This window comes from Pectinophora gossypiella, chromosome 22 (genome assembly GCF_024362695.1).
Source record: "Pectinophora gossypiella chromosome 22, ilPecGoss1.1, whole genome shotgun sequence".
In the NCBI taxonomy this organism is placed as follows: Eukaryota; Metazoa; Arthropoda; class Insecta; order Lepidoptera; family Gelechiidae; genus Pectinophora; species Pectinophora gossypiella.
Genome location: NC_065425.1, coordinates 4,341,335 through 4,354,405, shown reverse-complemented (window position 1 = coordinate 4,354,405; position 13,071 = coordinate 4,341,335). Strand labels below are relative to the sequence as shown.

Sequence of the window (13,071 nt, the reverse complement as noted above, 5' to 3'; positions counted from 1 at the left end):
AAATCATAGTGTTATATTAATCCCTAAAGATCGAAAAGATGAAGACTTATGGTCAACAAAACTGCCTTTTTCCAATTAGCTACTCTTTTTCGTTACTCATCCTTTAAACGCGATACATTCCATGTTGCTTCACTTTTTGTAGCAATTTATCACGAATTTAAGCTAGACAGTATGGAGAACGTATGAACAATCAATAATAGTACTGCCGTCTACATATGAATATTTTCCGCTGCCGCTTCTAGTTTTTATCCTGCATCGGAAAATAACGCTGTATTGAAGTCCTTTAGAGTCCATGAAGCACAACAGCTATTATGTTTATGAAATCCGTTTAAACAACATAATCAATACGGTCCACAAACAATTTTCATAAACCCAGCAGTTAAAATACGTTAACGCTCCACCCATACACAATCATCATTGGTAAACAAACGTCAGGGCAATTCGCCATCCCAAACACGTTCCGAAATGGCATCGAAATCATCATAATCTTCATAAAAATCGATTGTCCACTCAACACGGTTTGTCCATTTACCCCAAGGGTAAATTGCCCTTTCGTAGCCCTAATGGAGTAATCGGGTCCCGGTATTGTCCTTCAAATAACAAGAGAGTAATCTTCGAGGTTTCTGTCAATGAGAGTCTCCGAAGCAGTGATGTGCACTTCCTAGGAATGTTCCCACTTTGGGAACTTGCTAATAGGCTATTTTATTTTGATTATACTTCGCGCTTCGTCCTCTAGATTAGTATTAGTAGATATATAAACACATGTAGTTTCGCCTAAGTGATACCACTCTTGCACTAATTGTTGAGAGAAAGAAAAGGGTAGTAAATAAAAAAGGTTGAATAATAGCAGAGAATCGTGGGTAGATGTTACTTACCACACTATTTTATCGACTGTTTCTCGTCATTCGCAATTTAGTGCTCAACCGCTCTAGACACTTAATACTAGCTCATTTAAATTCGCTAAAAAGTTCGTTTTTACTTTAAAAATGCCTAAAAGAAAGCGTTCTAAAGAAGTTGACGACGATTTAGAGACTTTACTACGGAAAGTTAAAAAATTAGAACGAAAAATACGTCATCGAAAAACCAGTGTTTCGGATAGTGATTCGGAAATTTCTCCAGCTTGTGAAACAACGGTACGCAGTACCATACATCGACCAGGTACGTAGTTATACGATTTATTACTTATGTACCTAATGTCCAGACGAATGCAACCGAGATAACCGTTGGGGTTATTTCACCGCATTCAAAATATTAATATCGGGTCGAACTGATATTACACTTTGTCTTTACAGTGCACACATTATGTGTAATAGTGACTATAACTAACTTGCTTTTTATATTTTAAAACCCAAATAATATCAAAAACTCAATTTAGATTTATATTCCGAAAATATTAATTATGTTCTCAGTTTAATTATATTTTAACAACTTTTTTCTTTCTTACCTACTTTTCTAAAGAATAAATGTGCACTTTATTTAATTCTGGACTACTTATGTGAAATTAATTTTACATAAACAAGGCATACAACGTATTCACGTTATGTAATAAGTGTGTAATCAGAGCATTCGCTGGGAATGTCTCGACACACACTAAGTTTTTATGCCGTAGATATTTTAATGACCTAAATATACTTACCTTTTTCTAACCTGGTGGCACTCATTTCAGAGTCCCCACAACCAATTCTGGGTCCAGACGACTGGTTACCGGAAACTTCTTCATGTCAGGGATTTGTAGACGACGTCAGTGTTGTCGAATCCGATGATGAGAACATCACGGCAAATGCGCCCCCATCCCTGGTCACGGCGGCAGTTAATGACCCGTCGACGTCGAAGAAGACGGTCACTGTGGCTGAAAATGTACCCCCGGCAGAACCTACAGCATTGGACGAGGACATTTTGGAAATCTTAGGAGAAGACCCATTTACCGAGATTAAGTACGCGAGCGACATTCGTACAGAACTAGCTAGTCGCCTCAAACATACAGCTCAAGAAGGCCTGAAAAAAGACGATAGAAAATCGTTACTCGCAAAGTACCCGGTTCCTGCCAATTGTTTACATATCAGCGCCCCTCAGGTTAACCCCGAGATTAAGGCCGCTATCCCAGAATCCGCACAAAAACGTGACAAGGGCATTGAAGCTAAACAAAAACAAATGGCATGTGCCATTTCATGCCTCAGTGATGTGATCAACACACAAATTAACTCAAAGGACAAAAATAATGAAATGCTCCAAAAACTTATGGACCTAAGCCGCATACTCTGCGATATTCAACACGGCGATTCAGCGACAAGGAGGAATTTCATACTATCAGTACTTAAAAAAGATATGAAGGAGCATCTCTCCAATACGAAAATTGACACCTTTTTATTTGGCGAAAATCTGTTGGAAACTATTAAGTCTGCTAAGGCTGTGACAAAATCGGGTGTCGAACTAAAACTTGATGTAGCAGGCGCTAAAAATACAGCAAAAAGGACGAACACATCTGCTCCAAAATCTTTAAACCGCAAGGCTCCGGCGTCGGCACGCAGGCCACCAGGCGCGAATTACCGGAGCCGCGAGCCTGCAGCTCCGCGAGCGCACCCGGCTACCTACTACCGCATGCCGTGGCAGCCTCCGGTCCCGCCGCACGCGCCGCCGCCGCCGCCCCCGCCGCCGCACCCAGCGCCGGCAGCTCCACCAGCGCCACAACGACGCCGCTACTAGACACAGTTAAGTACGCAGGCCGTCTGGCAAATTATTATAGACAGTGGGCTAATATTACAGATGACCAGATAATCCTTTCCTGGATCACTGGCTACAAAATAGTATTCTCATCACCAGTTGTTCAAGATTCTATTCCTATGTTACCTGTATACACGGAGTCCGAACTACAACATTTCCACGAGGCTATTGATAATCTTTTGCATATAGGAGCTATCTCTGAGTGTAAACCTTGTGAAGGTCAATTTCTGTCAAGTATTTTTCTCACACCCAAACCGAACGGCAAAATGAGGTTCATATTGAATCTTAAGAAATTGAATAAATTCATAAGCACCAATCATTTTAAACTTGAAGACTTACGCACCGCTCTCAAACTAGTATCTCAAAATTGTTTTATGGCTACTCTTGACCTTAAAGACGCATATTTTTTAATAAAGATTCACGATGAGTCTAAAAAATACCTTCGTTTTAATTTTGATAACAAAATGTACGAATTCAATGTAATGCCGTTCGGTTTAAGCACCGCACCATTTGTTTTCACCAAGATTATGAAACCTATAGCCAAAATCCTACGCGAGGCAGGTTTTATTTCCACGCTTTACTTAGACGACTGGCTTCTAATAGGTCAGTCCTTTCAACAATGCTTGACAAATATCGACACGACTAGAAACTTACTTACCTCTTTAGGATTCATTGTAAATGAAGAAAAGAGTGTATTGACACCGTCAATGTCATGTAAATTTTTAGGTATGATCATAGATACCAACAACATGCATTTAAGCTTACCCTCGGACAAAAGGTTACGCATAAAATCCGAATTAGAAACATTTACCCATCTACGCCGTTGCAAAATCAGGAAGTTCGCCCATCTCGTTGGTTTACTAGTGTCGAGCTGCCCAGCTATCGAATACGGGTGGCTGTATACCAAGGACCTAGAAAGGTGCAAGTTTCTCAACTTAAAACACCACAACGATTATGATAGGTACATGAATATCCCAGATACCCTTTTACCTGATATTCAATGGTGGCTGCATTCTATTGACCACTCGATGCATCCCATTAGAAACGACAACTATGTTATACATATATATTCTGACGCCTCAACAACGGGGTGGGGTGTGTGTTGCAATAACGAAACGGCAAGTGGCCAATGGTCAAGTAGTGAACAGAGACAGCATATAAATTATCTGGAACTGTTGGCTGCTTTTATCGGTCTAAAGATCTTCGCGAAAAATCTTTACAATTGCCAAATATTACTACGAATCGATAATACAACTGCCATCGCTTATATTAATCGTATGGGAGGTATACAGTTTCCCCATCTTAACCACATAACTAAAGAGATTTGGCAGTGGTGCGAGGCTCGTAAATTGTTTATTTTCGCGTCATACATCAGGTCTTGCGACAATGTCACTGCTGATGCAGAGTCACGTAAAACGCACCCAGATATAGAATGGGAGTTATCTGATCAAGCATTTCGTCACTTAATAACTTTATTCGGTCAGCCTGACATAGACCTATTCGCTAGTCGAATAAATAAAAAATGCGCCAAATACATCTCCTGGCATAGGGATCCGGACGCTGTTGCTATTAATTCGTTTACCATCTGTTGGTCAAATTTATTTTTCTATGCCTTCCCACCATTTTCAATGGTTCTCAAAATGCTTAGAAAAATAATTTCGGACAAAGCTTATGGTATCGTTGTGGTACCGATGTGGCAAACACAGGCATGGTTTCCTTTGTTCAAAGCTCTCCTTGTATCGGACATCGTGACTTTCACACCTAAAGACAATGTTTTATTATCCCATTACAGCTCTCGGATACTGCCGTCCCTTACCCTGGCTGCAGGAGTGTTATCAGGGCGGCATTATCAAGACGAAGCCTCCCTGCAGCATCACTAGACATCATGATGGCCTCGCTCTCAGAAAGCTCTATCAAACAATATGATGTATGCCTCAAAAAGTGGTGGTCTTTTTGTCAAGCTCATTCCGTAGAACCGTATGAAGCTACAATTCCTACAGTAATTTCCTTTTTGACTAATTTATTCACTGATGGCTACCAATATGGGTCTCTAAATTCGTATAGATCGGCCCTGTCGTTAATCTTAGGACCTACATTAGCAAAAGACGAATACTTACATAGATTTTTTAAAGGAGTATTTCGGCTTAGACCTCCTGTACCTAAGTACAATGCCACCTGGGATACTAGTTGTGTACTTAATCATCTAAGTATTTGGTACCCAAATGAAGAACTTGATTTATGCAAGCTATCCAAAAAGACCATTACATTGTTAGCTCTTACAACAGCGCATAGATTGCAAACTATTTCCAAAATTAATGTCAAAAATATAGAAACGTCTGATGATCGCATTAGTATCAAAATTCCGGATATTTTAAAAACTTCTCGGCCCGGCTGTAAGCAACCTGTTCTTTTTTTGCCCTTTTTCAATGACAAACCGTCGATCTGTCCAGCGAAAACGCTTCAGATTTATATAAGTAAAACGGAGTCCCTAAGAACATCGGAAATGTTATTCATTGGTCTGAAAAAGCTCACAACGCGGTAGGTACACAGACACTCAGCCGATGGATCAAACGCACACTGGGCGAGTGCGGGGTGGACACAGCCGTGTTCACAGCTCACAGCACGCGACACGCAGCCACCAGCGCCGCGCACTCGCTCGGTGTCAGCGTGGATACCATCCGTAGCACCGCGGGCTGGAGCCACAACTCCTCCACCTTCGCTCGATTTTATAATAGGGTTGTTGGTGACGCTGACCTAGCCTTAGCTCGAACAATCATTGATAACCATTCTCCTTAATGTTAATTAAATAATATCAAATTACTGTACTACTACTGTTGTAGCTACTATAATAGTAATTACACTCAGTGTAAGATACGATTGTCAAATTGCTTATTTTTGTACCTATAATTAATCATAAAATAAACTCTTGATAATTGCACCTAGTATCATTGACCCTACTTCTCTCTAGGGGCTCTCAAAATCTACATGTGTTTATATATCTACTAATACTAATCTAGAGGACGAAGCGCGAAGTATAATTAGTGATTAAACGAACTTACCTATGTGAAGTTCTATCATAATTATACGAAGCGCTTCGTCCGAAGAGATTAGTATGTACTCCCGCCCACCCTTAAGGCTGACGCTACCCGGGACGCAACAAACAAAGAAGTACGTCAATGATAATGAAGATGTAAGTATCTTATATGGCTCTAAACTAAATGACGAGAAACAGTCGATAAAATAGTGTGGTAAGTAACATCTACCCACGATTCTCTGCTATTATTCAACCTTTTTTATTTACTACCCTTTTCTTTCTCTCAACAATTAGTGCAAGAGTGGTATCACTTAGGCGAAACTACATGTGTTTATATATCTACTAATACTAATCTCTTCGGACGAAGCGCTTCGTATAATTATGATAGAACTTCACATAGGTAAGTTCGTTTAATCACTAATAAAAAGGCGCAAAACATGTATGTAAAAAGAGCTCTATTGCCTAACTTTTAGACAGATAGGGTAAGGTTGCCAGTATTGAACCACTTTTTTTACACGCTAATATCTTTAAATGTATCTAAAGTAGAACATCAAAGTTTCGTGACTTGGTAGAGCCCATGGAGATCTCTAACTGTAAAAGGCGAGTGTCAGACAGTGTTCATATTTTAAATTTAAAGTAAATCCTCATGACGCTTTTATTGGACCAGTGGTACTTTGATTGGACCACGCGGTTGCCTTTATTGGAACACTGCACAATTGTGCTCATGGTTCAATTAAAGAAACTCAAGATATTTAGAAAAAAAAACACGGTAATAGTTTAAATCAATTATGTTTATTGTTAATTTGGTTTTTCATACATACATGACTCATATGGTTTTTTATTTGGTTCCTATCAAACACATCAGTCTAAGTATCAATTATTTTAATATTGATACTTAGACTGATGAAATGTGGAAAAAAATTAAAAAAGAAGGCAGCCAGTGTTGTTACTATGAAAGAGATTTTACAACAGGTTGTTGTTGCAGTTCTTAAAATATTTCCACAATACAACACAAATACACTTTATTGCACCAAAATAAAAAAAAGAAATAATTACAAAAAGACTCTTAACTAAGTACATGGCAAATGGCGGCCTTATCGCTTAACGCGATTTCTTCCAGGCAACCATAAGGTGAGGAAAAGTGTAAAAATTCCACTTTGGGAATATTTCTGGGAATGGCTTATCGGTGCTCCCAAGCCCTTCGCCCTATAAATAGATTGCGGAAAGTAATCTTGAGAATGGATACAAATTAGGTGCCAATCGGATTTTCACACTTTATCCGGGTTTATTGTGCCGGGGCACTTGCTTGGTCCGGTTTTTACGGAAACGAACAATTGCACCCCTATAGGGGCTTAAAAACTGAAGTCCGACAAACTGTTATCCGACAAGATTTTACTTCGGCAATATGAAAATCCGACACTTCTTTATTCCGACAATACATAATTACGACATGTCTTCATGTGGAGTCAGGGTTACTATTGAGCCGCCAAAGGCCCCTGACATGGCTCATGTAACGACTTCTTACTTACATCAGTAAGTAGTAACCGGGACCAACGGCTTAACGTGCCTTCCGAAGCACGGATCGTCTTACTTTCGGACAATCAGGTGATCAGCCTGTTATGTCCTAACCAAACAAGAGATCACAAAGTGATTTTTGTGATATGTCCCCACCAGGATTTGAACCAGGGACCTCCGGGACCACGGAGGCCGTTAAAAAGAGAAATAAAAAATACAATAGATGGCCTTATTGAGTAGCATTCTCTTCCAAGCAACCATGCATAGAGTATGCCTAACTTACTGAGCCCATGTGCCTAATCTACCTCGAGGGACAAAATCCTTTCCAAATGCTCGTCACGACAATTTTTCCCCAAATAATTCAAACAAAGCGGCCATAATTCAGCGAAGCGAAAGTGGTGTAATCTGATGAAATAAGCCCAGTACTCAAGATATTAAGCACGTACAAGTCATTGGCACTTTCAGGCGAGAATGGCGAGATTGCAAACGTGCCTTAAACGTGCGCGTTGACGACATTCGAGTAAAAAATCTCAAATATCCACAGAGCTCTTAATATTGAGAGATGCCGCGGGAGCATAGTCGGTGGCACCGAAATATGCACAAAACGATCACATTATTAAAGCAACGATCGTATTATGTAACGTTCCACATCATTCATTGTTTCTTTTGTATCGCGCAACCACAACTAGCACTTGTGTTACTACGCAGTGAACGGTGGGTAAGTCGATGTAGCTTTCCAGCTAGAAACGTCTTTGAGCGGCCGCTGTTATGAGTTAACAAGCAACATGCGGACTAATGTAAATTAGTGCAGAGGGCATATCTCTCTTGTTTCTATGATTGGTGGTGACTTCCCTGTTACATGTGTTTTTTCTTGTCATTACGACGTTAGTGTTCAGGGCTGTACGGGTTCTCGATTTCCTCTATTTCTTTTTAAAGTTCTGTCACCATACCATAGAATAAGGAATAATAATACGTATAGAATGGCATCTCTCCGCTCCCCACCAGCGTCTGAACTAGGTTTACCTCACCCCCTTCGGACGTAGTTTAAACTTTAATCGTGTGGCGTCAAACGTCACACACATAGACGCGAGTGTACGATAACGTCAATGTGTGGTGTCCGTGTAAAAAGGATTGTTTGTATGAAGTGTCTGGGTAGTGACAATACTCAAAAATCATAATTATTTATTCAACAACAACGGTATTCAAAGACTCCGATACTACAAGCAACCACTCTTGTATAAAAAATAGATGTTAGTAGCTAAGTTTGCCATGGCCAATCTTGTCTTTAAGCTTCAAAGTTTTATTATACCCAAAACTCATAAGAGAAACCCCTAATCCCACAAGACAGTAAGTAGGTATACGTTATTAGTCGCAACGCTAAGCCTCGGCCCACTTTCATATCACGTCGCCGAGATATTTCGTCTTAAAAATCCTTGCAAATCCGAGCAAGACTCAAGAGGATCTGATGTTCAAAGCTCTCACAGGTATGAGGTAGTAAATGGAACAATATGGTGAGAGAGAAGAATGACAGTGAAATTCTAAAGGAAACAACTTCTTTCGACTACTCGCGTCGTTTAGAGTTTTCAGCTGTTCAGTTTTTAGGAATCCTAGTAATCAGTTTTTGGTAACTGTAGTGATAAAAAGCATTCAAAAAAACATGACGGAAACAACTTGTTATTCGTTATGTGAGGTTGGTTTGACTGCTTTAGATAATAAAACTTACTACTGTTTGTAAGACGAACGAACTGAGGAGACTGATACCGAGACTAACCGTATTGTGGTTTAACAGTATCAGTGGTTTACCTAACAATGTAATACTTTAATGACATAAATAAATAAAAAAAAAAACATCATCTCCCTAACATTATTATTAACCTGAAAATTTTGACAGGTCCGGTCTGACCTTCCAACCCGCGAAACGAAAACCAGCCCAATACAGGTTAGGTCACATACCTCCGAAAATTGCTCTCCTCGGGAATGTAGGAGGAAAGAAAGAAACATTTTTTTTTACTTTAGGACACCACAGACACGGATTACATATTATATGAAGGGTGTTAGTGACATAGTAATGAATACTCAGGGAGATCATTCAGCTGATTATTCCGAGTTAATATTAAGTGGAATTTTCCATCGCAAAAAAAAATTAAAAAATCTAAAAAAAGTCATGAATTTTGCTACGGAAAATTCAGAATCATGGTCTCAAGACTCTTAACTAAGTACATGGCAAATGGCGGCCTCATCATCATCACTAGCCCATTAACGACCCCACTGCTAGGGCACGGGCCTTCCCTATGGATGGATAGGGAGATCGGGCCTTAAACCACCACGCGGGCCCAGTGCGGAAGGCCGGTCCGAGGATGGGTGACCACAGAAAAAAAAAAGTTTTCATCTCGAGCTCCTCCGTGCTTCGGAAGGCTCGTTAAGTCGTTGGTCCCGGCTGTATTAGCAGTCGTTAATGGCGGCCTATTTATTTATTATTAGTTATTTTTTTATTTGGCAGGAGTAGAGGAAATAAATCTAGACACGCGGTCGCGTGTCAAGCCAAGTTCAAGGAACAGAACTGGCGAGCCTTACACGAACCATTTGGAGCCACTTTTGACCCGACAGACAGAGCTTAGGCTACAATACATTATCTTATGTTATAAGAAGATATTTTATGTTATACTGTTACTTATAAATAAATTCAGGACTGACCATTGAACTTGGCACCCATTTAGATCTCACTTCTTTTGTCGTTGAAGTCAACAACCAAGCATTTATCATTGTATTGAACTTGGCTGTCATTTCACATTTATGTTTTTGATTGGATACTTACTTACTCTATAAAGCTACAATATAAATATTGAGTTACACGTTTACGCCTCAGTTTACACGCTAATCGCTGTCAGTAGGCTGCTCACTCCCAACGAAACGCCAGAACATAAAATATTTAAAGAACATTTCTCTAAATTTCAGAGGGAACCTCTCAGAATACAATCTAAATTCTCTTTAGGTCCACCCGTCTTAGGTACTTAAATTCATAATTTTCTTGTTACCAACTCGGAATATTTGTAAAATGTTAACGGTAGGTACTTTTACTCTGATATCAAATCAAGTTTTTAAAGCTGATTCCTAAATTGCCTGGAAGAAATTACTTTAGCAATAAGCTACTTGACAACCTAGTCAAATGAGATAATATGTACTTTTGACGAAACATCAAAAATAAAGTTTTCTTTGGAGTTTGTATGGAAATACTGACCAGTTATGTCATCAATAAAAGCGGTCAAACGTCGCGTTCATTGTTGCTTACATAAATAAATTTCGAAAACAAGTGAAAAAGTAAAATGAGATTGATTTTTGGACTTATTCTGGCTTCTATTTCTAGATTAGAATATTATAATTTATCTTTGACCCAGTCAAATACCCTATTGATCTGCTTAGTAAGAACTATAAACGCATTTTCGTATAGGTACTTGGTAAGTATTTTTACATACCGGGGTAAGCAGAGACTATGGAATTCCATCTGCTTCAATCCTGACACCCTTATCTTGCTTCCTCCACATTCATCAATCGTTTTATACAGCCACGCCGCCGGTTCAGAGTAGATCGTACTCAACCTTATGTAAGGACATCTGACAAAGTATTTAAGTATTTTTACATGTCAATATTATCTGTTGATAAGGACTTATTGGATGTTACATGATATTTTCATAAATTACTCAGATATTACTTTAACAATTTAGATAAAGCAGGTTCCTTGTATAAAGTGTCCGGGATGTGGTGTAGGGATCTATTAATGATTATCAATTTTAAAGTTTCACGCCCTTTAATAATAAACTTTTTGGGTCCATACATGATTAAATATTAAATAAGATAAAAAAATCATCGTTTTTGTTTAATAACGATGACTTCGGATTAATGACTTTACATAGATCTAACAAATGTCGTATGGACGGGAGGAGGACTCGGTGGTGTGATAGTTTATTTCATCGTCACAAAAAGAGCCACGCTCTAGTCGGTGTAGCATTCTTCTCCATTTTTTTAGGGAAAAATAGGGCAGTGGTTTCCCTTCTTCTTGCCTTCTGCCCCGCCTCCTGCCTTGCTGTATTTATTTCTCTCTCTCTATTTAAGAGCTGCGCTCTTGTCGGTGGAGTAACCGCCATTCCTCTCTTCTTCCCGCCAAAACCTTCACCTCCCGATACGACACGACCTGCACCTTCTCTTTTTTTTTCCCTTTTCTTTTTTCTTTTCCTTTTTTTTTTGCTGTATTTATTTAGCAATCAGAATTTCATAATTCATCTTAGACTTAGGAAACTACACAATTCCAACAATATTGCACACATACGGGGTAAATTCATAACCTCTTTCTTTTTTGAAGTCGGTTAAAAAAGTGAGCGATCGCGTTCGGTATCCGGAATGTCAAATAAGAAGTCAGGAAGAGAAATGTGTTTGTTTTGTTACATCATGATGGATGTGTGCAGTGACCTTGAACTTCTATAGGGAGAATACCGCCATTGATCACGGTTATGGCCTGTTTTACGTTGACAAGCGGGCGCGGAACTGGCTTGGGCTGGTAATCTTCTTCTTCTAACGCGTGGGTTGTGAGGTGGATTACCAAACCCATCAACCCTGGTGTCAGGGCTGGCTGGTAAAACAATTCGTATTGGTTAGGACATTACAGGCTGATCACCTGATTGTCCGAAAGTAAGATGATCCGTGCTTCGGAAGGCACGTTAAGCCATTGGTCCCGGTTACTACTTACTGATGTAAGTATGTAGTCGTTATATGAGCCATGTCAGGGGGCTTTGGCGGCTCAGTAATAACCCCGACACCATGGTGAGGTGTGAGGCTGGTATTCCACACAATCCACACGCTAAGAAGAAGAATGGGTTTTTTTTCTATTATTCCTACGAATCATCCGCATTCAGTATTCCACAATCAATCAATCAATCAATCATTTATTTGCAAGAACACAAAGTACACACATTGCTTTAATCCACGCACTTTGCGTTTAGCCATAGAGGCAGCCAATCAGTTCGCGACAACAAACACTTCAGTAGACCAGAGGGTACCCAGTCGGGCGCGAGCCTCGGCTCAGGGCATCTATAAGAGGATTATATTTAAAAGAATTAATCGCACCTAGTGGGTCGATAGCGATGAGCGCTGAATAAGGGAAATGGATGACCAAGTGATACAATTATCGAGCGATTCAATAAATTTCGTCGAAATCGATGCCAAGGTCTGTAATGTCCTAACCAAACTAGAGATCACAAATTGATTTTTGTGATGTTTTCCCACCAAGATTCGAACGCGGGTCCTCCGGATCGTGAGCCTAACGCTCAACCACTGGACCACTGAGGCTGTTCCGTCTCTTTGATGTCTAGTACACACACGAGAGCGGATTCCAAAACGATTCAAATGATACCCCCTCCGGTTGATTGAGGGGAGGCCTGTGCCCAGCAGTGGGACGTATATAGGCTGTTTATGCAATGGAACTTGAAGAGTTTGATTTCCGCGTCCGCTACCGCCTTCCTTGTCATGTGGATGAATAGTGTTTCCATTGTATGGTATTTCCTTCCTTTGCCTTAGATAATACTGAAGCGAAAGCAGCAAACGATGCCAGACCCGTATAAAACGTATTTTAGTGAATAGATGCTTTTTTCCTTGAAATTCTTTCTTTAAAAAGGTTTAGTACGATCTACTCTGAACCGGCGTGCGTGTATGAAGCGATTGATGAATGTGGAGGAAGCAAGAGAAGTGTGTCAGGGTCGAAGCAAATGGAATTCTATAGTCTCTGCTTACCCCAGTGGGAAATAGGCGTG

At 39.9% G+C, this 13,071-nt stretch overlaps 1 protein-coding gene across 1 annotated transcript; it reads left to right on the top strand.

The window, feature by feature from the left end:
* The first annotated feature begins 715 nt into the window (after positions 1-715).
* On the top strand, positions 716-4,575 carry LOC126377128 (uncharacterized). Its single transcript, XM_050024806.1, has 3 exons — positions 716-1,158; positions 1,667-2,708; positions 4,514-4,575. Exons 1-2 carry the CDS (start codon positions 987-989, stop codon positions 2,701-2,703), a joined length of 1,209 nt encoding a protein of 402 aa, XP_049880763.1. The 5' UTR covers positions 716-986; the 3' UTR covers positions 2,704-2,708; positions 4,514-4,575.
* The last annotated feature ends 8,496 nt before the right edge of the window (positions 4,576-13,071 follow it).

Excerpts from the sequence above, each read along its gene's own strand:
- LOC126377128 (XM_050024806.1), top strand. The coding sequence starts at position 987 with ATGCCTAAAAGAAAGCGTTCTAAAGAAGTTGACGACGATTTAGAGACT. Across the intron at positions 1,159-1,666 it reads CAGTACCATACATCGACCAG|AGTCCCCACAACCAATTCTG; the intron begins GTACGTAGTTAT and ends CACTCATTTCAG.